This window comes from Peromyscus maniculatus, chromosome 1, assembly GCF_049852395.1.
Source record: "Peromyscus maniculatus bairdii isolate BWxNUB_F1_BW_parent chromosome 1, HU_Pman_BW_mat_3.1, whole genome shotgun sequence".
NCBI lineage: Eukaryota > Metazoa > Chordata > Mammalia > Rodentia > Cricetidae > Peromyscus > Peromyscus maniculatus.
This window is the reverse complement of record NC_134852.1, coordinates 111,869,773-111,895,923: the sequence shown is the minus strand read 5'-3', so window position 1 is coordinate 111,895,923 and position 26,151 is coordinate 111,869,773. Positions and strand designations below refer to the sequence as shown.

The 26,151-nt window shown below is 41.8% G+C and overlaps 1 protein-coding gene across 3 annotated transcripts in view; it reads right to left on the bottom strand.

The window, feature by feature from the left end:
- Fchsd2 (FCH and double SH3 domains 2) overlaps positions 1 to 26,151 on the bottom strand; it is a 246,047-nt gene that overhangs the window by 193,892 nt on the left and 26,004 nt on the right. The window contains exons 1-2 of one of the 3 annotated variants that reach the window (XM_006982124.4): positions 25,560 to 25,836; positions 23,777 to 23,874 (exon numbers count right to left, since the gene is read on the bottom strand). In XM_006982124.4, coding sequence (XP_006982186.1) covers positions 23,777 to 23,874; positions 25,560 to 25,580 — 119 coding nt within the window. In that variant the 5' untranslated portion in view covers positions 25,581 to 25,836. Of the gene's footprint in view, positions 1 to 23,776; positions 23,875 to 25,559; positions 25,837 to 26,151 lie in introns of those variants that run through there. The other 2 variants (XM_016000690.3, XM_076548355.1) reach the window with 2 other exon arrangements.

Here is a 26,151-nt window from a genome sequence, read left to right as displayed (position 1 = left end):
TATAAGGCTAGTCTTGGCTTCAAAGGAAGTTCAAGGCCAGCCTCAACCCTGTCTCCAAAACAAATAATTAATTTAAAACATGAGAGCTAGAGTACTCAGTGGTAAAATTCTAAATAGAAAAACATTATGATTTCATATATTAAACAGAATAAAGCCAAACATGGTGGTGTATGACCGTAATCCCTGCACTTGGGAGGCTGAGGCAGGAGGACTGCTGCAAATTCAAGGTTAGCCTGCTGTATACAGAAAGTGCCAGGCCAGCCAGTGATACATAGCAAAGCCATGTCTAAGGAAAGGCAAAAAAAAATAAAATAAAATAAATAAGCAAGCAAAGAGAACACATTTATTTGAAGCAGCCTAGCAAGAGACTGAGCCACAGAGCCCATCCTGTAAAAACAGTAATAATCCCCTGTCAGAACAGCACTTCAGGTTCTTATTTGATAATGTAATTCTCCCACATACCACCTGATAATTCAGAATTGTCTTGACTGTTCTCAGATTTCACTATTTTAAAGTTGAGAATCTGTTTCACAAATGTGATGAGGGGAAAGTCTTTTTAAGAACTGTATTTGAATGCCACTATATTTACAGGCTAGAGAACTGATGTTTAAATGAATCTTTATCTATAGATTAGTATGTATTTCTACATTAGTTCAAGTCGTCTTTTACAGCTTCAGGAAGTTTTTTTTAAGATTTATTTATTTATTATGTATACAGTGTTCTGCCTGGATTTATGCTTGCACACCAGAAGGCATTAGATCTTATTACAGATAATTGTGAGCCACCATGTGGTTGCTGGGAATTGAACTCAGGACCTCTGGAAGAGCAGCCAGTGCTCTTAACCTCTGAGCCATCTCTTCAGCCCCTCGGAAGTTATTTTTTTAATTCTTTCCATAAATTTTTGGCAAGCACTTAAGATTTAATCTTGAGAATCCTTATGAGTCAGCGTGTTTACTATTGCTCTTGAGCGTGGAATCATTTTCTTACTTTTATAAATGGTGGTTTCTAGTGTATACAAGCAATGTTCACTTTATTATAATTAGCAGCCTTGCCCAACTCATCAGTTCTCACATATTGTATCTATTCTCAGGTCCTAACTGGTGTGTGCTTGTTTGTTTGCTTTCAAACAGGGCCTGACTGTGTAGCCAAATTGGCTTGGAACACTAGGATTATAGTCATTCACCTCCAAGCTTAAGATCCTTACTGGTTTTGTTTTGTTTTGTTTTGCTTTGCTTTGCTTTGCTTTGTTTTGTTTTGTTTTGTTTTGTTTGAGATAGGGCTTCTCTGTGTAGCTTTGGAGCCTGTCCTAAACTCGCCTGTGGTGATACATTATGTATCCTAATAAACTCTGCCTGAAGATCAGAGGACAGAACAAGTCACTAGATTAAACATAGAGGCCAGACAGTGGTGGCATACACCTTTAATCCTAGCGTTCATGAGGCAGAGATCCATCTGGATCTCTGTGAGTTCAAAGCCACCCTACATAAAATTTGTAGTGGTATTTGCTCCGCCCATGACCTTGGGCTATTCAGCCCAAAGGAGGTGGTGCTTCCTACCATTGTTCCTGACCAATTATAAGGAGGTGGAGAAGGGTCACATGCCCCTTCTCCCTGCTCCTGCCTGCCAGGTGGATTCCCTCCCAGTCAGAACAGAACAGAGGACACTTTCAGTTGTCTACTCCCTTCTGTATTCGTGAGTGTATTTCCTCAATTTATATCTTAATAAATTCTGTTACCCATTTAATAGACTCATGTGGATTGATGGTAATAAGTGGTGCCCACGTGACAAAAGACCACATACTCCCTGTAGCTCCTGCCCGCAGCCTCTGCAGCAGCAGCCCTAGGACCAGAGAAACTTCCAACTACAGAGACTGACTCAGTCTAAGAGAGAAACAGAGCCAGGCAGTGGTGGCACAAATCTTTAATCCCAGCATTTGAGATCTCATGCCTTTGCTTGGGAAGCACACACACGTGCCTTTAATCCCAGGGAGTGATATGGCAGGGCAGAAAAAGTTATATAAGGTGTGAGGAGACAGGAACTAAAGGCTTTTTCGGCTGAAGCCCTTTTGGCTGGAGCTCTTTCAGGCTGAGGAATTGGTGAGGTAAGAGGTAGTGGCTGTGACTTGCTCTCCTTCTTCAATCTTTCAGCTTTCACTCCAATATCAGGTTTCAGATTTTTTATGATAAGACATTTAGAAATCCGTGTTACACTTGCCCTAGCCCAGGCTGGCCTCAAACTCACAGAGATCCACCTGCCTCTGTCTTCTGAGTGCTGGGATTAAAGGTGTGTGTCATCACTGCCCAGCCATTACTGTTTTTAAATGGTAGGAAATTTGACATTTTTTTCCTAATCCTGTACTCTCAGTCCTTTAAACTGTCTTCTGATATTGAGGAGTGAATCAGTCAACATTCCTCAGGAGAAATAGAATGAAAAAGAGAAAAAGATATATAGGTAAGTGGTAAATAGAGATAGATAGATTTTTGAGAATATGGTCCATATAACTGGGGGGTGCTGACAAGTCTGAAATTTGTAGAGCAGGGGGGCAGACTAGAAACTCAGGTGGCAATTAGTGCTATAGCCTTGAAGGAGAATTCCTTGTAGAAACTTTCAGTTTTGCTCTTACTAAGGCCTTTTAAATGACTAATAAGGCATACTAACTTCACTGAGGGTAATTTCTTTACCTTAAGTAAACTGACTGTAAATGTCAACCACATCCACAAAATTCCTTCATAGCAACAAGGAGATTAGTATATGATTAAATAACTTATTTATTTACTACAACCTTACCAAGCCCATAACATAAATCAAACCACCACATGAGGTTACAGGTGTCTTGTTATGGCTTTAATGAGAGGTCTTCTAAACATCATCAATACATAAACATGTGTCAATAGACTTTTGATAGTTTTCAACACTATACAGTACCCCCTGACTTATGATAGTTATTCTTTCCTATTACTTCATTTGATAAGCTGAGTTTTTGGTCTTTTGAAATACAGTCTCCCTACATATTACAGTTTCAACCTTCCTGCCTTGGCCTCCTACATGCTGAAACCTGTAGGCATGTGCTACCTGTAGCTGGAAGATTTCTCCAGTCTTGCTCAGTCCCACGGTCCCACGGCCGTGTATAAAATAATCATTCAGAGGCTTAATATTATTTACAAATTGTATGGCCTAAGTCAGGCTTCTGGCTAGCTAGCTCTTTCATCCTTAATTAACCCATTTCTATAAATCTATGTTTTGCATGTGGCCGTGGCATTACCAGTCTGTTGGCATGGTGCTCCTTGGGCAGCGGGCTAGCGTCTCCCCCTCTGCCTTTCTTGGCCTCGCCTTCAGTCTGAATGTATCGCCTAACCTTATCCTGCCCTGCCATAGGCCAATGTAGCTTTATTTATCAACCAATCAGAGCAACACATATTCACAGTGTACAGAAAGACATCCCACAGCACTTCCATACCAGCTCTTGTAACTTTTTAAAAACACATTATGTTATTGTTGTTTTTCTAATTTGTAGAGATGAATACTAAATCCCATAAATTTTTAAGGTTATTCTCTTTTCTGACAAATTCATTAAGCTGGGTATAGTGGTGTACCCTTGTAATCCCAGTACTCAAGAGGCAGAAATAGTAGGAAAATATTGCGTTTGAGGCCAGCACGGGCTGCAGTGAATTCAAGGCTGCCTAGGCTATAAAACATGAGACCCTGTCTCAAACAATAAGAACCATAAAATACATGGATATGGGAGAGTAGAAGGGAAAGTATATACATGAGGATGTAAATTCAGGGTCTCAAACATATTAGGCATATGTTGTACAAGTGAGCTATACCTTTGTTACGTACAACATTTGTTGTTGTATAATTTAGTAATTTTCAGTACAAGTTTAATGTTTTACAGGTAGTTTTGATTGGCTTTAGTTCCCAAACACAAGCAGGGAGATCAAAAGAAAGTTTCAAGAGTTAACTGTGAAATTTTTCAAACATAACAAAATAATTTTGCAGTTCACACCCATATAGCTATTACCTAAGTTCTGCCACAACACTTCATAATACCTGCTTTATCACATATATCTCTCTAGCCATCCGTTTTACTTTTGGTGCAAACTGTAACAATATACACTAAAAACACTTGCTCCTAAATCTTTCAGCATGCAGCCCAATGTTTTCTTAGCCTGTTATGGGAAACTACATACAACTAAGAATACCAATATTGTGTATAAATTACTGTACCTTTGACAATCATACACCAGTCAAGATGTCTGGTACCAGTGTTTAGCTATGTACCTAAACACCAGTCAAGATACAAGATGGTAATTCCAGACAGCTTCCTCATGGCACTTCCTAGTCAAGTCCCACCCTTATCCTCCAGAGGAAACCATGGTACATTCTTTTTTTTTTTTCTTTTGATACAAGATTTCGCAATAGCTAAGGCTAGCATCAAGTAAACAATTATGTCTCAGCCTGAGTACTGCGACTACAGACATGTACCAACACAAATGGCTCTGATTTATTTTCCATCAAAAATTAGTTTGGGGCCAGCGAGACAGCTCAGTGGTAAGGGCATTTGCAGTCATGTCTGACAGCCAGAGTTGGGATTCCCCCATTCCAAATGGTTGAGGGGAGAACTGACCCCCTTGAGTTGTCGTCTGACTTCTATATGCATACTATCATCATTTGTTCATGAACACATATGTACTCACGACAAATAAATAAATAAATGTAGGGGCTTGGAAGATGGTTCAGCAGTTAAAGTGTGTGCTGAGTGAGTGTAAGGATCAGAGTTTGGATCTCCAGAAAACCATGTAAACACACGAGGAATTCTAGACCCAGAAGGCAGAGATAAGAGATGCCTAGAGTACACTGGCTTGCAAGACAAACCACATAAGCCAGCTCTGGGTTTGACTGAGAGACTCTGCCTCAAAGAATAAAGTAGAAGAACGATCAAGGATGGTTTCTGCCATTAACACTGGTCCTCCACATGCATGCTCACACATGTACATGTTCACACATCCTCATCCTCAAATACACATGCACTCATTCATATACATGCAAAAAAGTGCATACATACACATGCACACCATACACAAAAAAAATGGGAAAAATAAATAGGTAAACATAATTTAAATTTTTAGTAACTATTAGCCCAGCATGGCAACACACACTTGAAACCCCCACACTTGGGAGGTAGGCTCAGGACTGCCACAAATTCAAGGCCAGTTGAACTTAGGAAGGAAGGAACTTAACTTCACTAGAAAGAAAGAAAATAACTTCACTAATAATAATTAGATGCCAAAGGTTACATTTCAGCAATAACTGCTACGAATATTTAAGGAATATTATGTTTAATAGACATGCAGTAAAACATTCACCAATATTACTAGGTCACTCAGTTTTAATTTGGATAGTAGGTAATATTCACCCAGTTCAAAATTCAAAACACAGAAAAAAGGATATACAACAGAGTCTCTGCTGATTGTCCCACCTTCTAGCCATCAGAGAAGAAAAACAAGTATCACTAAAATATAATCCAGAGGACATACTCCAACTGTTTCCTTGGACCCACAGATACAGTAATACTTATTTCATGATACCAAAAATAACATTTTCTTTTGAATTGGGGTTATTTTATTTCAAAGCTCACAAAACAAAAAACACCTGGGTGACTAGATTCATACATAAATGCCAAAAAGGAGATCAAATGGAACATTAAAATAAAGCATGCCCAAGCAACATACTGAAGCAAAATAAGGTATCAGCGATTAGTCCACAGGATAAAAAGTTCTGTACTCGGCGGTATCGGTCACTGAAAAGGAACAGCTGCTCATGTCGTCCTGAGACTGACGAAACGGCCCAGAACGACAACTGCAGGTTCAGATGGGTATTTCAAGGACTTATAAAGGAAAACACCAACCTGCCGTCACAGGCCTCCTCAGCTAAAACCCTCCTTCACACTGTATCCTTCAAGACTGAACTGTCAATCCTGTTAGTGAAGGGGAAATGATCCAGACGGGGTCAGTTCTAGCTCGTATTTGTCTTTCCTGACTTTCTGTACAGCCACTTCACCAACCTCTCACTCAAGAAGTAAAAGGAAGTAAATAAAATAAACTTGCCTACAGGGCTCTTAGATCGACATTTCCGTGAACTGTCAATGTTCTAGAAGTGGCAAAAATTTTAACCACTCCTATATTCCTAAAAAAGGATCCCTAAGAGCCAAATGGCGTATTGGCCATTATGTAGGGCAAATATAAAACCCTTCTCTTAACTTAAGATACTGAATTCAAAGGGAGTTGGGAGTAGATACAGCTTACATGGAATCCGTGATTCACAACCTGCTTGAGACAACTGGAATTCCAACAATGTCCCTGGTATTCTAACTCCAATGCATTAACACTTCCACAGGAATCAGTAACAGTAAATTGGAAATGAATCCCTATGACCCATTTTGCCCAGCAGCAAACTGGGCAAAACAGTTATGTGATGAAAGCCCTGTCACTGTCATCATTACCGTATCTCTTGGCAAAGACCCAATCTAAGATGGTCACATTCTCAGCCACCATGCAGAAGGACAAGAATGGACACGTGAAACAAATTTGGCCAATGAGGGGTTGGGGATTTAGCTCAGTGGTAGAGTGCTTGCCTACCAAGCAAAAGGCCATGGGTTCGAACGCCGGGCGGTGGTGGCGCACGCCTTTAATCCCAGCACTCGGGAGGCAGAGCCAGGCGGATCTTTGTGAGTTCGAGGCCAGCCTGGGCTACCAAGTGAGCTCCAGGAAAGGCGCAAAGCTACACAGAGAAACCCTGTCTCAAAAAAAAAAAAAAGAAAAGAAAAAAAAAAAGGCCATGGGTTCGATCCTCAGCTCAAAAAAAAAAAAAAAAAAAAAAAAATTGGCCAATGAGATACCATGCAAAGTCTACTGGAATATTTTAGTTAAAACTTTTCATGAGTGGAAGGAAAAACTTGGGATGAGGAGGTTCAGGGAAACAACAACAAATGCATCAACTGCATAGAAGAAATTGTCGCTGGGCGGTGGTGGCGCACGCCTTTCTTTAGTCCCAGCACTTGGGAGGCAGAGGCAGGAGGATCTCTGTGAGTTCGAGACCAGCCTGGGTTTTACAGAGTGAATTCCAGGGAAGGCACAAAGCTACACAGAGAAATCCTGTCTCGAAAAACCAAAAAAAAGAAAAAAGAAGAAATTGTCTTTCCTCCTACTTCATATTATCTTATTCAATTGTAACAGGAGAGCTGGGTGTGGTAGTGCACGCCTTTGGTCCTAGCACTTGGGAGGCAGCGGCAGGCGGACCTCTAAGTTCAAGGCCAGCCTGGTCTACAGAGAGAACAGCCAGGGCTACACAGAGAAACCCTGTCTCCCAAAATAATAATAATAATAATAATAATAATAATAATTACAGTACCCAGAACCACTGATTCTAGTTAAAGAGGTTTTGGTATCACTGGATCAGTTTATCTTTGGGTCCATTACAGTTCTCAATCCACAAATTAACTCTTTAGAGAATAGTCACAGACCATAATTTCAACTGATGTTACCAATTGCTTAACCAAAACAAACTACAACTCACATAAATTTGTAAAGAATATATTATATTACATACACTGTACAAGACATATTTTGCATGTATTACTTTAATTATCAAAATAACCTGTAAAGTATTATAATTACTATAGACAAGAAATATGAGACTCAGTTAAGTGACTTGTGTCCAAAGTCCTGTATTTAATAGAAGACTATGCAGTAGGGCTGGTAGTACAATGGTAAGCAACTACATAGTGCTTGGTACAGTCTCTCACTCTGCCCCACCAACAGAGATCACCTTCATCCTCATTTGTGTGTAGCTAAAGGATCAAGTCACGGAAAAGTGCTCCCAAAATTACTCAACACACATCTATGCTTAATCCTAGTGATGAACAAATTTACTAGCTCTTAGTTTTATTCCCTTTGGCTTGGGAGAGAAATCTTCATTCAAGTGTACATTATTAAGCTGCAATGATGACCCCATCCAAAATCTAAAGAACTGAATCTTTAAATTTTAGAAACAGATAAAGATCTATGAGTAATGTCTTCTAAGTTAATAAGCCATTAAATAGCAATAGGAAGAGGCATTATTAAAACCTTGGCTCTTTGTCAAATAAGCAGTAGTCAGTGACCCAAAAAAAGCTTCATTAAATAGCCCTTTCAAACTGCATATCCTCTTCTGCTAGTTATATTTTCGTCTTAGACTCCTCCCTACATGACTGACCATAATTTGAAAGCATGTATTTAAATTTATTTAGTGTGATGGCCATTCTTAGTTGTCAACTTTACAACATCTAGAATTAAATAAAACCCAAACAGCTAGGTACACCTATGAGGCCATTTTTTTTTTTAATTAAATCATTTAAAGTAGGAACCCATCTCTGTGAGTTCGAGGCCAGCCTGGTCTCCAAAGTGAGTTCCAGGAAAGGCGCAAAGCTACACAGAGAAACCCTGTCTCGAAAAAACAAAAAAAAAAAAAAAAGTAGGAACCCTACTTTTATACAAATACCTTGAGGTGGAAAGATCCACCTTTAATCTGCACCATACTTCCTGGTGACAGCCTATATAAAGAACATGAGAAGGGGCTGGAGAGATGGCTCAGCAGTTAAGAGCACTGGCTATTCTTCCAGAGGTCCTGAGTTCAATTCCCAGCACCCACATAGTGGCTCACAACCATCTGTAATGAGGTCTGATACTCTCTTCTGGCCTGCAGGCATACATGCAGACAGAGCACATAAATAAATCTTTAAAAAAAGGACATGAGAGAGAGGGGGAAACTCTTCACTCTTTGCTAGCTCATGTTCTCTCTCTTTTTCTGGCAAATCTATTCCTTTACTGGCCTGGCCTTAGAGCCAGCTGAGATATCCAGTCTCATGGACTGAACAGCCACTGAGATTCTTGCACCTTCCAATGGTAAACAGTCATTGTCAGACTAGCTGAACCAACAGCCAATAAGTCATTCTAATAAATCCCCTCTCTCTCTAGATAGACAGGTATAGATGATAGATAGATAGATATAGATTCATTCTATAAGTTCCGTACCCCTACAGAACCCTAATACATATAGTTAACTATGTTAATTTAAAAATTAAATCATTTTTCCTCTCTTCTATTTGATCTTTTCCTTACAATCCACATATTAAAAAAAGAAAATTTCCCTCTCAGGAATTACTTAATTTTTTTCATTTTAGTCTGAAAGAGATCTGAATGAGAAGCAATACTGACTGGTGAATGACCAGAGCATTTGATTCCAGAAGCTGATACTCTACTACTAATTTGCAGGATATCTAAACACCAATGATTTCATGATATGTTATTTTATTTCTCATTAAGAAAAATTTTTGCAGGGCTGGAGAGATTGCTTAGTGGTTAAGAGCACTGGCTGCTCTTCCAGATATCCTGAGTTCAATTCCCAGAAATCACATAGTGGCTCACACCCATCTATAATTCGATCTGATGCCCTGTTCTGTCATGCAGACATACCTCCAAATACAATACTCATATGCATAAATAAATAAACCACACAAAAGAAAAAAATTGCTGGTAAAATTTATGTAACACTTGATCACCTTAATCACTTGGGGCTTATATTTATACTTATTAAGAGAGTTCTTTTAGGCCAGGCGGTAGTGGCACACACCTTTAATCCTAGCACTCTGGGAGGCAGAGGCATGTGAATCTCTGTGAGTTCAAGGTCAGCCTGGTCTACAAAGTAAGTTCCAAGACAGGCTCCAAAAGCTACACAGAGAAACCCTATCTGGAAAAACCAAAAAAAAAAAAAAAGAGAGAGAGAGAGAGAGAATTATTTTTATGATGTAATAAATTCTTACATGTATAACAAAAGAAACAAATTGGTAAATTACTCACATTCTCAGTTGAACTCTCCTGAATCACTTTTTTTTATTAAATTTATTCTTTGGCAGTTTCATACACAGATATATACTATATTCTGATTAGGTCACTTCTTAATTGCACATATGTATGTGTTAACATGGGGGCAGGCATGCACATGAGCACACATGGAGATGAAGGCTAGGACAACCTCTGGTGTCATTTTTCAGTAGTTTTCCACTTTACCTTTTGGGACAGGGTCTCTCACTGGCCTGGGGGCTTGACAATTTGGCTAGGCTGGCTGGCCAGGGAGCCGCACTGACTTACCTATGTCTGACTGCATGGTGCTAAGATTACAAGTGCACACCACCTCACCTAGCTCTTTGGATTCTGGAGACTCAAACTCACAAGGATCCTCTAGCCTCAGCCTCCTGAGTACTGAGACTAAAGATACAAGCCTACATACCCAGTTCTAAATGACTTTCTTAAATCAGTCAATGAACCTGTTTTGCCACATAATGTTATATTATGAGCCATCAAAAGCCCATTTGGATGCAACATTTCTATTCCAACCATGATCTGGGATTTTCACTCAAGCTTGTAGATGCCTATTCCACCACTATGTGCACTAACAGACAATGATTAACTAAAGCACAGCCAACTTCATCACAACAAAGATGCAGCTTAGGAAAATGTAACAGATGGGGCTGGAGAGGTGGCTCAGTGGTTAAGAGCACTGGCTGCTCTTCCAGAGGTCCTGAGTTCAATTCCCAGAACGCACATGGTGGCTCACAACCATCTGTAGTTAGATCTGGTGCACTCTTCTGGCCTGCCTGTATACATGCAGGTAGAACACTGTATACATAATAAATAAATCTTTTTTTAAAAAATGTCAGAGAAAGTGTTTCTTATAATTGATGAAATACAACTTCTTCTGTCACCTTAATACTTTTCTTCCCAAACTTCAATTTCCAACTATAAGAGGAGCTACCAAAACTGAATACCTGCTTGGCATTTCACATCTTATTTAATTTACAGCAAAAAGGTAAACACTGATTTTTCCTCACATATATAAAACACAAGGCTGAGAAAAGCTTTGTAACTTGTCCAAGATTACCTACTCAGTTAAGTGGCACACGTAAGCTGCAATCTCTGTTCTACCTTCAAAGTCCTTATTTTTGCATTACTTTAGCCATCCACAAAGTGTGCCACACACAAGAATTACCTCACTGGGGTTTGTTGCCCCACAGTAGTGCACTTGCCTAGTATATTCAATCTCTGGGGCAGGCAGGGGGAAAACAGCTCAATTAGTGAAAAAAATAAGAAAGAAAATGGGTTAATAATGCATAACTGACAGGAAAAATACTTCGACAGGCCCCATGATGATTTTCTTAGATTAAAATTTGAGAGACACAGATAAAAAAGATACTGCAGGACTGGAGAGATGGCTCAGCACTTAAGAGTTTTGTTGCTCTTTCAAAGGACCCCCATTCCATCCCAGCATCCTCGTAATGACTAGGAACTGTGTGTAACTCTAGTCCCAGAGGAGCTAAAGCCCTCTTCTGATCTTTGCAGGCACTAGGCACTCATGTGGTACACAGACATATGTGTTGGCAAAATACTCACACATAAGAATTATAAAATTAATAAACCTTAAAAAAAATAAAAGGTTTTAGACATACAGACCAATGGAATCGAATTGAAGACCCTGACATTAATCGGCACACATATGAACACCTGATTTTTGACCAAGAAGCCAAAACTATACAATGGACAAAAGAAAGTATCTTCAACAAATGGTGCTGACATAACTGGATATCAACATGTAAAAGATTACAATAAGATCCATTTCTATCACCATGTACAAAACTCAAGTCTAAGTTGATCCAAGACCTCAACATAAATCCAGTTACACTGAACTTAATAGAAGAGAAAGTAGGAAGTACTCTTGAACGCATGGGCACAGGAGATCACTTCCTAAATATAACACCAGTAGCACAGACACTGAGAGAAAAAATTAATAAATGGGACCTCTTGAAACTGAGAAGCTTTTGTAGGGCAAAAGATATGGTCAATAAGACAAAAAGACAGCCTACAGAATGGGAAAATATCTTCACCAACCCCACATCTGACAGAGGACTGATCTCCAAAGTATATAAAGAACTCCTCTCTGTTAATCCTGCCTATACTTCCTGCCTAGCCACTGGCCAATCAAAATACTGAACAATACAATTTAAAAATGGGCTATAAAAAAATAAAAGATTAGCCAGGCAGTGGTGGCCAAGCCTTTAATCCCAGCAGAACCAGGGGGGATCTCTGTGAGTTCGAGGCCAGCCTGGGCTACAGAGTTCCAAGGAAAGGCACAAAACTACACAGAGAAACCCTGTCTCAAAAAAACAAAAAATAAGAATAAGAATAAAAATAAAAAGTTTTAAAAAGATAAATGTAAATAAGAGTGCCGTAGTCTATAAATTAAAAATTCCCAACAATATGACCTATTTAATCTCCTGTTTTCACTTTCATCTATAAAATAAACTAGTATGATTCAAAAATTCTTCTCCATATTATATGATGACCTCCTAAGAACATTTACTAGAAAAATGTAGTCAAAAGTTTTCTGCTGGCGGTCAGGACAAATCTCTCCCACTTGCATCCCTCAAGTAAACACACAGAGACTTACATTAATTATAAATGCTGGGCCATTAGCTCAGGCTTATTACTGACTAGCTCTTACACTTAAATTAACCCATAATTCTTATCTATGTTTAGCCATGTGGCTTGGCACCTTTTCTCAGTTCTTCCTTGTCATCTTGTTTCCTGCATCTGGCTGGTGTGTCCTGACTCAGCCTTCCTCTTCCCAGAATTCTCCTTGTCTGTTTATCCCACCTATACTTCCTGCCTGGCTACTGGCCAATCAGCATTTTATTTATCAACCAATCAGAGCAACACACATTCACAGCATACAGAATGACATTCCACAGCAGAAAAATAGTTTTTAACTATATACTCTAACTGTATACTCTAATGCTGTGGGATGGTCTGTATGTCAATTTACTCTGATTGGTCAATAAATAAAACCTGATTAGCCAGTGGCTAGACAGGAAGTATAGGCAGGACTAACAGAGAGGAGAAAAGAAAGAACAGAAAGGCGGAAGGAGTCACTGCCAGACACTGCCATAACAAGAAGCGTGTGAAGACGCTGGTAAGCCACGAGCCACGTGGCAAGGTACAGATTTATTGGAAATGGATTAATTTAAGATATAAGAACAGTTAACAAAAAGCCTGCCACGGCCATACAGTTTGTAAGCAATATAAGCCTCTGTGTTTACTTGGTCAGGTCTGAGCAACTGTGGGACTGGCGGGTGATAGAGATTTGTCCTGACCGTGGGCCAGGCAGAAAAACTCAAGCTACACTCTAATTTAACATCACATGGATAAACCATACTAAAAAGGAAAAAACACAAGCTCTAGTATTTAGAAACTTACTTGGTCTAAGGCCTTGGAGAGCAGAGAAGAAAATAAGTAAATAACAAACTTTTAAAAAGTAAAACAGGGGGGGTAGAGAGATAGCTCAGCAGTTAAGAGAACTGACTGCGGGAATTTAGCTCCATGGTAGAGCACTTGCCTAGCAAGCGCAAGGCCCTGGGTTCGATACTCAGCTCAAAAAAAACCAAGGCAGTGGTTGCGCCCACCTTTAATCCCAGCACTCAGGAGGCAGAGGCAGGCAGATCTCTGTGAGTTCGGGGCCAGTCTGGTCTACAGAGCGAGATCCAGGACAAGCGCCAAAGCTAAACAGAGAAACCCTGTGGGGGGTGGGAGGGAGCACTGACTACTCTTCCAAAGGACACAAGTTCAATGCCCAGTACTCACATGGCAGCTAACAACTGTCCGTAACTCCAAGATCTAACACCCTCACACAAACATGCATGCAGGCAAAACACTAATGCACATAAACAAAAATAAATAAATTTTAAAGGTAGGGGCTGGAGAGATAACTCAGTGGTTAAGAGCACTGGCTGTTCTTCCAAAGGACTGGGGTTCAAATCCCAGCACCCATAAGGTAGCACATGGCAGCTCATAACTGTCTGTAACCCCTGTTCCAGGGGATTGGACTCCCTCACAGACATATATGCAGGTAAAACACCAATGTACGGCCGGGCGGTGGTGGCGCACGCCTTTAATCCCAGCACTCGGGAGGCAGAGCCAGGCAGATCTCTGTGAGTTCAAGGCCAGCCTGGGCTACCAAGTGAGTTCCAGGAAAGGCGCAAAGCTACACAGAGAAACCCTGTCTTGAAAAATCAAAAAAAAAAAAAAAAAACCAATGTACTTAAAGTAAACTTTTTACAAATTAAAAAAAAAGCCATAGCACACTTTTTCCTTCTACCATGTCAGTCCCTGGGATCAAACTCAGGTGGTTAGACATGGTGGCAAGAGCCTTTATTCCTTTAAGAAAAAAAAAAGTAAAACAAGTGTGTATAGGTACATGGTAGTGGTGGCGCCCACCTTTAATCCCAGCACTTGGAAGGCAAAGGCAGGCAGAGCTCTGAGTTCAAGGCCAGCCTGGACTATGTAACATACAGAACAAGTTCCAGGATTTGGGGGGGAGGGGGGTGTTTTACAAAGAGAAACATTGTTTCAGGAGAAAAAAAAAAAACAGGCTGTGAATGGTGGCAAATGTCTGTAATCCTAGCATTCAAGAGGTAAAAGTGAGAGAATCACTGCAAGCCTGGCCTGGCCTGATACATGTAGCAAGTACCAGGCTAGCCAGGGCTATGTAGGAAGATCCTGTCTTAAAACAACAACAAAAAGTAAAGTATGCTTGAACACTGTTGACAGTCAATTTCAACAGGAAATGCATCAGTGTGAAATCCCCGCAAAGAATGGAATGTCCTTGATTAACAACAAATGAGTTCCCTTTCCTTTTCATACTTCACTCCTAACACGTGACTTTCAAAAACCCACCCCTAAAGAAATGAGAAGGGAGGACAGCAAAGGAAAGGACTGTCCTAATTAACCTCCTCCCCTCAGATTCCAGAAAAAAAAGAAGGGAGTGTGGTGGGAACCGGCCACATCTGGCATAAAATTCTCCTGTTCACATCTCATTGAATCTTAGGTTTGCTCTTTAGCTTCTTTTAACATCATAAAAACGTCATCTGTACAAATGGGGCATGGTGTGCAGGCCTAGAAGACCAGCACTAAGGAGGCAGAGGCAGAACGATCAGGTCAAGGTCATCATCTTCAGCTACACAAGGAGGCCCCAGGCCAGCCTGGACTTGAGACAGTTCGTCTTTCCTTCCAACATCTAAGTGTCAGGGATGGAACTCAAGTCATTAGGCTCAGCAGAAGGACCCACTGAGCTATTCCAAAGGCTCAATAAGACCCATTCAAGGGCCAGGTGGTGGTGGCGCACGCCTTTAATCCCAGCACTCGGAAGGCAGAGCCAGGTGGATCTCTGCTAGCTGGAGGCCAGCCTGGTCTATAGAGTGAGATCCAGGACAGGCACCAAAACTACAGAGAAACCCTGTCTCGAAAAACCAAACCAAACCAAAACAAAACAAAACAAAAAAGACCCATTCAAAAAACAAAAACAAAGAAAACCATTGTTACTATTCATCATTCCTTCATATTAGAAAGAAAAAGAAGTCAGGCATGATAAAAACATGCCTAGAATCCCAGCAATTGGGAGGAAAATCAGCAGGACTACCAGGAGTTCAAGACCAGCCTGGGCTATAGTGTAGGAGCCTATCTCAAAAACAATTTAAAATTTTTCCACTTGGGAGGTTTTATAATATAAATAAACTGAATAAACTGAAATGCTCCAAAATCCAAAAACTGTTATGCAGACTCAACTCACATTGGAGGGAAAGAGGGAGAAAGAGAACCAGAAGCCTAAACTGGTGTTTAAGCGGGAAATACTGTATTCTACTACTTAAAGGGACTGCTTTGAGATCTTTCAATGTACCAAAAGTCACCTGCTGCTAATACAGAGCTACTGCTGTATTAGCTTAGGGAAATAGGGATACACTCTGAAAAATAAGATTATCATGACAGCTGATGTCAGAATTAAAAGAAAATCAAATTAAGTTAAAGTTTCCATACTACTCATCTCCAAACAAATTCACAGGTATTCAAAACCTGAAGATGCATAATGGAGATACATCTACTAATGTGTTTATCACATCACAATACATTTAACATGGCATATTAAAAAGCCACACATAAACTTACACTTTCTAAAGGGTTTAGGTTTAAAATATTTAAAGTTAAGTAAATATATTTTGTGTTTGAGTGTTTTGCCTGTATTTAAGCCAGTGTAGCACATGCATGCTGGCCCTGGAGAGGTCTTAAGAGGGCCACAGATTTCCCCCAGAAGAGGAGTTACAAATGGTTGTGAGCCTCAGTGTGGGTGCAGGGAATAGAACCTGCATCTTCTATCAGTGCTCTTAACCACTGAGTCATCTCTCCTAGGTGGACCTGGTTTAAAACATCCTCTACATCATAATTCTACCCAAGGCAGATTTTTTTTTATTTCATTTTAGTTTCTGAGACAGAGTCTTACTATGTAACTTTGGCTGGCTGGCCTAGGGCTCCCTGTATAAACCAAACTGGCCTCATACTCAGAGAGACCTACCAGCCTCAGATTCCTGAGTGCTGCATTAAAGGCATGTGCCACCATGCCCAGCTCATAAGACACATCTTAACTCCTATCATTTCTAAATGGCTACCTGTTTATGCTAAGTGAACTTACAAGCCAATCTACCAATCTACTCTCACCTGCAAGTTCCATGGCAGGCATGTGATGGTCAGAGGACAACTTGCAGTAGTTCTTTCCCAGGGATCAAACTCCTGCTAACAAGCTTAGCAGCAAGTGACTCGACCTGCTGAGCCAACTGACAAACCTATAGTAAAGTGGGGTTTTGTGTTTTTAAGATTTATTTGTTTTGTGTGTATGAGTGTTTTACCTGCATGTATGTATGTTTACCACATGCATGCAGTACCCACGGAGGTCAGAAGAGTACACTGGATCGCCTGGTACTAGAGTCCCAGATGGTTGTAAGCCACTGTGTGGGTGCTGGCCAAAAGTGGGTCCTCTGCAAGACTGACAAGCACTCTCAACAGCTGAGCCAACTATCCAGTCCTTGTTTTATTTTTCTCAGATGAACAACTTGTCTTGTTTATCTGAAGTATTTTATAGGCTTTAGTGAGTTTATGAACAACATAAAAACAATCACATCTTAGCTCTTCCTATGGAGATTAAACATTTCTGTAAAATGCACTGTTTGGTTTTGTTTTTAAAGATTTATTTATTTGTTTTATTTATTTATTTATTTGTTTGTTTGTTTAGATAGATAGATAGATAGATAGATAGATAGATAGATAGAAAGATATATATATGAGTGTTTTGCCTGAATGTGTGTGATAGATAGATAGATAGATAGATAGATAGATAGATAGATAGATAGATAGATAGAAAGATATATATATGAGTGTTTTGCCTGAATGTGTGGGCATTACATGTATGCAGTGCCCACAATGGCCAGAGAGGGTGTCAGATCCACTGGAATTGCAGTTACCAAAAGTTATAATCCACTACGCTGGTGCTGAGAACGGAACACAGGTCCATCCAGCAAGTGTTCTTACTGAACCATCTTTCCTGCCCCTGGTTTTGCTTTTTTGAGTTTGTAGCAGTGTAGCCCAGGCAGCCTCCAGGTGGATTTGTTTGTTTGGGGTTTACAAGCTTTTGGGTTTTGTTACAAGTTTACATCACTATGTAGCCCAGGATGACTTCAAACTTCTGCAATCCTGCCTCAGTCTCCCAAGTGCTTAGATTAAAGATATGTGCTACCGTATCTAGCTCTTAAAAATGCCTGTTTTGTTTCTTGAGTGTTTCACTATTGGTTTTATTTGAGACAGTGTCTCACTATGTAACCCTAGCTGACCTGGGACTACTCTGTAGACCAAGACAGCCTCAAATTCACAGAGATACTCCTGCCTCTGCTTCCCAAATAATAGGATTACAGGCATGGTAACAATACAGCATGCCTGTCTTAAAATGTATTCTTTTTTTTTTTAAGATTTATTTATTTATTATGTATACAATGTTCTGCCTGCATGTATTTCTGCAGGCCAGAAGAGGGCACCAGATCTCATTACAGATGGTTGTGAGCCACCATGTGGTTGCTGGGAATTGAACTCAGGACCTCTGGAAGAACAGTCAGTGCTCTTAACCTCTGAGCCATCTCTCCAGCCCCAAAATGTATTCTGGTTTGGTATGGTTTGGTATGGTTTGGTTTGGTTTGGTATGGTTTGGTTTGGTTTGGTTGTTTGGTTTGGTTTGGTTTGGTTGTTTGTTTTTGTTTTTGTTTTTTTTTTCAAGACAGGGTTTCTCTGTAACTGCCCTGGCTATCCTAGAACTCACTGTATAGACCAGACTGGCCTTGAACTCACAAAGATCCACCTGCTTCTGCCTCCTAAATGCTAGGATTAAAGGTGTAAACTGCCAAGCAGAGCTTAATTGTTTTTTGAGACAGGGTCTGTCTACATAACCCTGACTATCCTGTAACTCACTATGTAGACCAGACTGGCCTCATACTCTCAAGAGACCTGTCTGCTTTCTTCCTCTAAGTGCTGGGATTAAAGGAATATGCCACCATGCACAGCTTAAAATGTATTCTTAAGGATACTCATAGACACAACTATCACATTCAATAAGGTATCATATTTCCACAGAGGAAATATAGAGCTTTTCCTATTACATGAAACTACAAAAAATCTTCAACACTTTTGTTCTGTGTAAGTAGAAGTTTAATTGTGTAACAATATCTGGTGACACATGGCATGATCACTTTATTTCACAAAATGAGTCAAACCAAAAGCATCTTTGAACCAGCGCAGATGCTAAGACTGAGAGGCCTAAAAGCATGTTTTAGCAAGTAATGGTATATGCTACTTACAATTATATGGGAATGAAAAAAAGAGTGCATTGACTCCTTTAAAATATTCCACTAATGCCTGGTATACTGCCAGACTCTTGCTTTTAAATTTTTATTTATTTGGTTGGTTTTGGTTTTTTGAGACAGGGTCTCACTCGGTAGCATAAACTGATCTGAAACTTGCTTTGTAACCCAGGGTAGCCTCAAACTCATGGCAATTCTCCTATCTCAGTCTCCCAAGTGCCGGGATTACATACATAAACTACCATGCCCAGATACGTTTTACATATAATAAAGATATACTTTATGTCAAAAATAGTAATGGGCCGTGAAAGATGAGGATCTGAGTTCAGATCTCCAGCACACATGTGAAAGCAGAATGTGGTGGTGTTTGCCTAAAAAGTGAGGGCAAGAAGATCCCTAGGGTGTGCTGGCCAGCCTGCCTGTCAAGCTATATCAATGAGCTCCAGGTTCAGTGAGAGACCCTGTATCAAACGTAAGATGGAGAAGGGCTAAGGAGACGGCTCAGTGGATAAAGTGCTTGTCAGTCATAAGGACTAGAGTTCAGGTTTCCCAGCACCCTCATAAAAAAGCCAACAAGGCCTGGCAGTTTGTTTGTAATCCCAGAGATGGATCATTTAGACTAGCCTAGTCAGTAATCTTGCAGTTCAGGAAGAGAACCTATCTCTCAGTAATTGAAATGGAAATGACTGAGAAAGACACCTGACAACAACTTCTGGCCTTCACACACGGGGACATACACATATACACATACATATACACACACACACACACCACATACCTACACACAAAATAAACAAGATGGCAAACAACTGAAGAAAAACATCAACCTCTCACCTGCACAGGAACACACAAGCACACTGTGATGGTTTGAATAAAAACTGCCCCCACAGGCTCACATATTTGAATGCTTAGTCATCAGAGTGGCACTATTTGGGAGGGATTAGTAGGTGTGGCCTTGAAGGAAGTGCAACACTGGGGGTGAGCTTTGAGGTTTCAAAGGATCAAGCCAGGCTCTCTGTGTGTGTCTCTCTCCCCCTAACTGCCTGTAGATCCAAATGTAGTACTCCTACTGCTTCTCCAGTACAATGTCTGCCTGCATGCCACCATGATCCCCACCATGATGACAATGGACTAAACCTCTAAAACTGTAAGCAAGCCCCAGTTAAATGCTTTCTTTTTAAGAGTTACCATGGTCAGCCTGGCGGTGGTGGTGGGTGCATACATTTAATCAGGAGGCAGAGGCAGGCAGATCTCTGAGACTTTGAGGTTAGCCTGGTCTATAGAACAAGTTCCAGGACAGCCAAGGCTACACAGAGAAACCTATAATCCCAGACCTCAGGAAGCAAACAGATGGATTGATTGGTCACAAATTCAAGGTCAATTTACAGGGTAAATTCCTGGCCAGTCCAGGGTCCAAAGCAAAAACCTACATGAAAATGACAAAAAGAAAAAGAGGAGGAAGAAGAAAACCACAACTACAGAGTATACAGATAATTAGATGTCCTGAATGGCCAAAGAAAAACAATGCATAAAATGATAATAATCAAGCCAAAAAAGGTCTGCAGCCATTATACTATAACAAGGTATTGGGCCTTTATCTAGACGGCCACAGAAAGAGGAACTAATTACACTGTGGAAGACAGACTACTAAAGAGAGATTGAAGAAAGGAAAACATGAAGATAGTGCTGTGACAATTAGAATACTGCTATAATAATGCAAAAGAGAGCGGATGAATTAGAAAAAGTTCAAACAGTAGCAAAGCAGGAACAAGAGCCTTTATCAACCTAGATTAATTATGTTGCATTTGTATATACTGTCATTTGATCTGCATAACCTGTAAGAATGAACGATAATATTGCCCCATTCTACAACTGAGAAAACTGACGTTTAGAAAGATTAAGTCAATTCTCAAAAGTCAGTATGGATAATAAGTAAAAGAGTATGGGCATGCCGGGCGGTGGTGGCACACACCTTTAATCCCAAGCACTCGGAGGCAGAGGCAGGCAGATCTGAGTTCGAGGCCAGCCTGGGTTACAGAGTGAGTTCCAGGAAAGGCGCAAAGCTACACAGAGAAACCCTGTCTCAAAAGAAAAAGTTTGGACAGAAATCCAAGACTGAGTAACTACAATGTCCAGACTCTTGACCTTAAGCTCTTGCACTATGGTACAAACAAAAAAAGAACCGTGAAATCAAGAGGTTCTCAGATGAAACCATCAATGAGACTTCATAATACGCCACACGAAAGATCTCTACTTACACACTAACTTTTCCTTCCTGAGATCTTTCTAAAAATTGATTACTTCTTTTATCTAGAGATGTATATGAAATATCTTACTAGGCTTAACAGATGTCTAAAACTGAATTTTTAACAATATCAAGTTTTAGTATTATGCAGAGAAATCTTTTAATCGAAAACCTCACTTGTGGAAGCTATGAATGTATCCTAGTGATACAGCACATGCTTAATGTATACCAGGCCTTGGGGTTCAATGACCAATACAACTTAAAACAAATACCCTGGGTGCTGGAGAGATGGCTCAAAGGTTAAACTGGCTGCTCTTGCAGAGAGAGGTCCTGAGTTCAATTCCCAGCATCCACATGGTGGCTCACAACCATCTATAACGGTGCCCTCTTGTGATCTGCAGGCATACATACCGGCAGAACACTATATACATAATAAATAAATAAAACTTAAAAAAAAAAAAAAAAAAGCAAATACCCCCACCATGAGACCATAAGAAGAAAACAAAAGAGAAAGACATAAAAAGACAAACAAGAAGCTGGAGAGATGCCTCAGTGGTTAAGTGCACTTCCTGATCTTCTAGAAGACCTGAGGTCAGTTCCCAGCACCCACAGCAGGTGGCTTACAGCTGCCTGCAACTCTAGCGCCAGGAGATTCAACACCCTTTTCTGGTCTCCACATGTACCTAAATACACATGGAATATACACAAACAAACACACACACACACACACACACACACACACACACACAATCCTAAACAATTATTTTAAAAGAGAAACAAATTCATAATTGAAATAGAGCTCTTTCCAGTCAGAAAAGCAACGCTGGTATATTCAAAATGAATGAAAACATTTATATGCCTTGGAAATCCTAAAAAGACAGTTGTATAGAAGAAATGCTCATAAAAAGTATCTAAAGTAAGCATGAGTAAAATCTCTTAAAAATCTTTGAGCTGTAGCTGAAGTTTTCTCCAGTCCTGCCTGACCCACGGTCAGGACAAATCTCTCACCCACCAGTCCTGCAGCCATAAATAGCTCAGCTATCCAAAACATATATAATTTTATCTTAACAATATATGGTAATGTTTTTCATGAACATGATGTTAGGATACTATGGGAAAAATAGCCAACTGATGATTTACGACTTTAATTCTAATTTGATAATTGTATTATAGGAGTAAGAATTGGAGCTGCTCTATTTGAATATGCAAATCATCTTTTATCCTTTATAAAAATATCTGTTTAACTGTCAGCTTGTACTACAGGTGGCAGGTCAGGCATGGTGGTGCACTTTTTTTTTTTTTTTGTTTTTTGTTTTTTTTGTTTTTTTTGTTTTTTTGTTTTTTGTTTTTGGTTTTTCGAGACAGGGTTTCTCTGTGTAGCTTTGCGCCTTTCCTGGAACTCACTTGGTAGCCCAGGCTGGCCTCGAACTCACAAAGATCCGCCTGGCTCTGCCTCCCGAGTGCTGGGATTAAAGGCGTGCGCCACCACCGCCCGGCACTTTTTTTTTTTTTTTTTTTTTTGATGACTTATTTATTTTATGTACACTGGTGTTTTGTCTGCATGTATATATCTGTGTGAACATGTCGGATCCCTTGGAACAAAAGTTACAGACTTTTATGAGCTGCCATGTAGGCATTGAAAATTGAACTCAGGTCCTCTGGAAGAAAGACCAGTGCTCTTAACTGCTGAGCCATCTCTCTAGCCAAGTGGTGAATGACTTTAATCCCAGCACTGGGAGGCAGAGGCAGGAGAATCTCTGTGAGTGAGTTCCAGAACAGCCAGGACTACAAGAGAGAGACCCTGTCCCATAAAAATAAAAAAAAATTTAAGCCGAGCGGTGGTGGCACACGCCTTTAATCCCAGCACTCAGGAGACAGAGACAGGCAGATCTCTGTGAGTTCGAGGCCAGCCTGGGCTACAGAGTGAGTTCCAGGAAAGGCTCTAAAGCTACACAAAGAAATCCTGTCTCAAAAAATAAAATTTTAAAAAGTGGCAATTCCTTTAATAAAATAATTCCTACTTTCTGCTCATTTTTACAATATCCTCTTTTTCCCCCCTTTTTTGAAAAAGAGTTTCCCTTTGAAGTCCAGGCTGGCCCTGAACTTGGGCTCCTCCGTCCTCAGCCTCCAGAGAGCTGGGATTACTGAGATTCTAGCTCTGTGCCTCCATGTCCACCTCACTATGCTCAGCTCCAACACTCATTCTCACAATGTTAGTGCAATATCTTACCTATTAAATTCAGAGTTCCCTTGATTATGAATACAGGTATCTTTAATAAAACATGACAATTAGTTCTCACTGAATTGGGCATTTAAACAAAGTTACACTTGCCATGTTTTAACAAACAGTTAAATTATCTGGGGTAACTGGCTCATCCCAGATATTAACCATTAACCATAAGTATCAGCTTAAAAGTCTGTATAGAATTGTTTAAGCCAATAAATAACTCACAACTTGGTGAAAAGATGCAAGAATTTCACCTGAATTTCAGACAAACTGATAGACTCTTAAGGCCCTTATTTTTCAATAGCATGTGTACACTGAGGGAAAGTTCGCACTGTGTTAGTTCCAGTTCTGACCTCTGAGTCAAAATTCTGCAGCCTGAAAGCAGGAAATCCAAAAGGAAATTCCATCATCAGATCCTGGGGCTTGGCGACTCAAAGGTCCTGAGCGGCAGATACCGAGGTTCTCCAATGCTCTACTGTGATCTTACCTCATATCTTCAAGTAAGTCACACTCCGCCTGGTGTTTGGCTTGAAGTTTTGTCATCTGCTCACCTTGAATGTTCTTCAGCTCTTGTGTAACTTTCACCTAAAACATAGCATGTATTTATGAAAGCTTTTACTACAACTTAAGAAAACAGTATTTGTTAGAACGTATACTTCCAGTTCTCCTCTCCCTAAAGACTAAAAAATTCATTATTTGCCACCTAGTTTTATTAATTAACTATGATTAATGAAAAAAGTTAGCCAAAGAATCTAAAACAGGTACTGAATAAAAATTCAAAAATATAAAAATTACAGTTTAAAAGAGTGTAAACTGTCATTTTGCCTTCTTTCTTGCCAAAGATACAAATATTAACCATCAGGAGCAGTGAGCACAGATGAAAGAAATCATACAGTATCTAACACCTAGCGACTGAAATTTACACAATCATGAAATAATGTGCATGAATAAACTACATAAAATATTCCATAATGTCTGCAAGGAGGCACACCGTCTCAGAATGATGCCCTCCATTCTGACAGCGCATCAAATCACAATCTCTTTCTCACAAAGGAGAACGCAAAAGTGACCTTCCAGCATATGCAGGGCTTTTAAACTAACCCAGTAAGCCAGGCCAGGTGGCAGCCCCACTTCAAACAGCGAGAACCGCCAAAGCCAGCTGGCCAGAGCCTCCCCGGCCACGCCGGACCCCGGGGGTTGCAATTGGTTTGCGATTATGGTGGAATCCTGGCCACCAGAGCCAAGATACATGAAGAGGTGGGGTACACGTGCAGGGGGAAGGGGTGGAGGAATGAGTTAACTGGAGAAACGCAGATTAAGGAAGGGAAAGGAAAGGAAACAGAGACGATGAGTTACTCATGTGGCCAATGTTTGCCCACGAGAGGAGGATATAACTGTCTCTACCCATTGCTCAGAGCAGATATCTAGTATCCATCTGAAAGATTTCAAAAGACAAGGACACAGCCTTAGCCGCCGGGAAAGGTAGAGAGGGCGGCGCAGCGGGGAAGCTGCTGGCAAGCCCCAGAGCACCCGTCACTGCCACCCAGGCCATGCGAACCCCAGCCGTAGTGCTCAAGCCACGCATCGCCAGGTTCTGGCTTTCAGACTGGAAGCTCCACCGTTTCCCTGGCCCCTTAGCCGGAGGCGGGGCTGGGGGGGGGGGGCAGGACCCGTCAATCCTTAATTTGCTTTCCCTTGGGGTGGGAGGGCGGTGACCGTACCAACTTCTTTTCCGCAGCCCCGTGGGAAAAACAGGCCAAATCTTGGGGCTAGACTTGAAACAACACCCGCCCCCCCTCGCCGCCGCACCAATGTGCCAATGGGTGGGGTGTCGACAAGCAACTGGAGGGCTCGAACCTGGCACAGACCAAACAATCCTACACGTACAAGGCTCTGCGAATCTACAGGGGCTTCCCCCCCCCGCCTCCCCTCCGTGCAGCCCCGAGAATGCACTTTGCACTGGGCAGCACTGCCATGCAGCTAGACACACATATGCATGCCCGAAAAACTCCAGCGAATGTCAGGGGGGGAGGGGATGTCCTCCCCAGTGCAGTGGACAAGCACCGGCCGCCCCTCGGTCGGAAAGACACCTCACACGCGACCCCCTGCCTGGAGCAGGCGGCAACTCAGTGACAAGCCAAGAGGCGAGAGCGGTCACGGCCCCTTGCGGGAAGGGGGAGGGGGCGCAGCGGTCTCCCCAGCCGCGTTCTTTGTACGCACCACCACCACCCCAAAATCTCCAAAGCCCCCCCCGCCAGCGGCGCCCTTACCTTCCTCGGCGGCGGCTGCATGATGCTGAAGGGACATCAATCCTCCGCCCACCCCCGACGGCGGCGTTTAAAGGACTGGGAGGGTGAGCAGGGCTGGAGAAAAGGGGGCGGCCCAGCGAGCCAGGGCGGGCGCGCGCGCGCGCGCGTGTGTGTGAAAGGAGAGCCTGAGGAGGAGGAGAACTTGCCCCGGAGACAGCGAGGCTGGCGGACGGCGGCGGCGGCAGCACCCGGGTCGCAGCAGAGTGTGGAGAGAGGGAGGAGGAGCGCCGGGAAAGCCTGGGGCCCGGGCGGCCCGGGGGGTGTGTGAGGGAAGGAGGCGGGGACGGCCAGGGGGGCGGGGGCCGCGAGCGGGGGCGCTGCGGGGCTCGCGGCTCGCCGGGCGCCTGAGGAGGAGCGGCCGCCGTGGTCCGCGCTGGCCGCCTGCCGCGGCTCGGCTGCAGCTGGCTGACGCGGCGGCCCCCCACCCACCCACCCACCCGCCCGCTCCGGGCAGCCAGGCCCTCGCCGTGCCCGACGCCCCCGCCCGGCCCGGGAAGGAGGAAGGCGGGGCTGCGCTCCCCGCTTGGGCTCCGCCAACCACTCAGGCCGCGGG